General features: G+C 47.4%; 1 protein-coding gene across 1 annotated transcript; it reads left to right on the top strand.

Moving 5' to 3' along the window:
* The first annotated feature begins 465 nt into the window (after nt 1–465).
* On the top strand, nt 466–2,418 carry LOC137231314 (RNA polymerase II subunit A C-terminal domain phosphatase SSU72 like protein 3-like). Its single transcript, XM_067751804.1, has 2 exons — nt 466–1,905; nt 2,008–2,418. The coding sequence occupies exon 1, from the start codon at nt 1,291–1,293 to the stop codon at nt 1,873–1,875; it is 585 nt and encodes a 194-aa protein (XP_067607905.1). The 5' UTR covers nt 466–1,290; the 3' UTR covers nt 1,876–1,905; nt 2,008–2,418.
* Nucleotides 2,419–2,779: the final 361 nt, after the last annotated feature.

Below are 2,779 nucleotides of genomic sequence, written 5' to 3'. Positions count from 1 at the left end.
AATTAGATTTTCAGTTCATTTAATCACCCGATTGTTCTGATGACTGGATTGAGTTCTCTGGTCAGAGCCCACTATCCAAACCCAGCCAATCAAGAGTTAACCCAATCAATCAATCAATCAATCAAGAGTTCTCCAGGCACCAAGGGTGGGTGGTGACTTCATATAAGCCTGGTCTCTGTTCTTTGACAGTACACTAGTTGGAAGAGCTGGATGGAGGCAGTCTTCTCCCTGGCTTCAGAGTCCCCTCAATCTCCAGCCGTCTGGCTGGAGTCCCGAGTGGCGACCACCATGCCCTCCTTCTCGCTCTGGGTGGCTATGGTCTGTATGAGTAACATGAACAGGAGCGTGGAAGACCACAGCATCCTCATGAAGAAAGGGTTCAGTGTCAAATCTTTTGGAGCTGGATCCCGTGTGAGGCTCCCAGGACCCACAGGCAACCTCTATGTCCTTTGCTCAGTCAACTGTGCAAACTAACAAAAGGAATGGAACTATAAATGACTATTTCAGTATAGAATGGTCTGACAGAGCCATACTTGAAGACATGGGAGAGCTGGTGGAGGCCACTTCAGTCCCTGGAGAATCATCATGAATTCAAGAAAATCAATAGGAGGATGTGTAGTGTTCTTGTAACTCCTGAAACACTGTCAGCAGGGATGTTTTCAAGGAGTCGCTTTTTACACTGGTGAATCATTTTATTACTTTATGGGCAAAACTATAGGAATCCTCCTGAGATTTGACACAATTACACTTCTAGAGTATCAGCTGATGAAAGGAATATGAAACAACCCTTGTAATTTTATGTAAAATTGACTTAAGTGTGAGCTTGGAAGTTTCAAACACGTTTTTCACAGGCATGTTCTCAAGTCACTGGAGGGGCTGGTGACAAGTTTTGGAGGAGTCTAGGTAATTTGCCTAATATCAATCGTAGCCCCATCCACAGGTGCACCAACAGGGCTAAGTGGAGATTTCAAGACACACCCACGGGGTAAGCATACCCTTGTGGAGATTTAGACATTCAGGTGATTTAACGACCGGATGGTTCTGATGACTGGATTGGGTTCTCTGGTCAGAGCCCACTATCCAAACCCAATCACTCAAGAGCTAAGCCAATCATCAATCAAGAATTCTCCTCCCACTGTGGGGAGGTGACTCCATATAAACCCGGTTTCCGTTGTTTGACACTAACACAGGTTGGGAGAGCTGGACCCAGCCGGTCATCCTTCTGGCTTCAGAGTTCCCTCAGCCCCTGAAGTCCACTCATCTGGCTGGGAGTCCCAAGGAGCTTCCATCATGCCCTCCTCTCCACTCAGGGTGGCTGTGGTCTGTATGAGTAACATGAACAGGAGCATGGAAGCCCACAGCGTCCTCATGAAGAAAGGGTTCAATGTCAAGTCTTTTGGAGTCGGATCCTGTGTGAGGCTCCCAGGACGTGCAGGTAACCTCCCCGTGGTTTATGATTTTTCCACCACGTATGAGCAAATGAGCAAGGACCTTCTCCGCAAAGATGGAGAACGCTATAGAAGCAATGGTGTCTTACACGTCTTGGGAAGAAATGAGAGAATCAAGCCTCACCCGGAAAGATTTCAAGAGTGCAGGGATCCCTTTGATGTCATCTTCACATGTCAGGAGAGCGTCTATGACAGGGTGGTGGCAGATCTGTGCACCCGAGAGCAGGAGACCTGTCAACCTGTTCACGTGATCAACGTGGACATAGACGACACCCTGGAGGACGCCACTCTTGGATCTCTGATCATCTGTGAGCTCTGCCAAGGTCTCCAGCAGGCAGATGACATGGAAAGCAGTCTGGCTGAGCTTCTCCTGGCAGCAGAGGGGAAAACAGGAAGGAGCTTTCTGCACACGGTCTGCTTCTACTGAAGATCTTGGCTGGTTTGAACTCCTTCCTCGGTAAGAACTTGTGCCTGGACTTTTGGGCTAGTTGGTATTTTCTGTGAGAAGTGTATTCAAAACTCTTTTTGCTAAAGGACATGTGTATGATTTTTTTTTCAGAGACACCCCAGCCAGGGAAGGAAGTGGGGAAAAGCATTTTATGGGAAATGGAACACGGACTACCACTAGGCATAAAACCCTTCCAACACTGGGGACAGCATTCGAGGTACTTTCCTTGGAAGAGACAATTCAGTGCTCACATAGTTCCGTGAGGAAGTGAACATCCAGGAACTCCACTTCCAGATGAGCAAACCATGGCCGATCCCCCGAGTCTCCCCGCTTCACCTTCTTCACATTATGTGGCACCAGTTAGTGTACTAGTCTTCAAGGGTTGGCTTAAAGAAGTATTTCTCAATTCTTCTGAAACATGGTTCTCCCCTCTGGTCTTGATTATAGTTTGAGCCCAAGATCTTGCTCTTCGCTGTGTGTTAGAATGTTTCAGGTCTGGGTCACTGACGCTAATAAAAAAAATTTCATGCTATATGTAAGTTCTGAGTACATTTTCATTTATGCCTGGTTTTTCCTACCATGACTTTTCTCTTACAAACATCCTGCTTCCCTTGTGCTCTTGAAGCCCTGCTTGGAACGAATTCCCAGGGACTTCTAAGGTCCAGCCAAGGCTCAGGACCCTCTGCTTTGAGACAGCTGCTCTCATGCTTTGGTGCACATCACAATCACCTGAAGGGCTTTGTACATCCCAGATCTCCAGGCTCGACTCCCAGAGTTTCTGATTTGGTGGTCTGGGGTCCAAATTTGCCTTTGTCTCATATTCCAGGTTGATGTTAAGGCCCTGGGTCTTGGATTCACGCTTTGAGAAGACCGAGTGCGTTTA

This window comes from Pseudorca crassidens, chromosome 9 (genome assembly GCF_039906515.1).
Source record: "Pseudorca crassidens isolate mPseCra1 chromosome 9, mPseCra1.hap1, whole genome shotgun sequence".
Classification (NCBI taxonomy): Eukaryota; Metazoa; Chordata; class Mammalia; order Artiodactyla; family Delphinidae; genus Pseudorca; species Pseudorca crassidens.
This window is presented reverse-complemented; position numbering and strand designations above follow the sequence as displayed.

Excerpts from the sequence above, each read along its gene's own strand:
- LOC137231314 (XM_067751804.1), top strand. The coding sequence starts at position 1,291 with ATGCCCTCCTCTCCACTCAGGGTGGCTGTGGTCTGTATGAGTAACATG.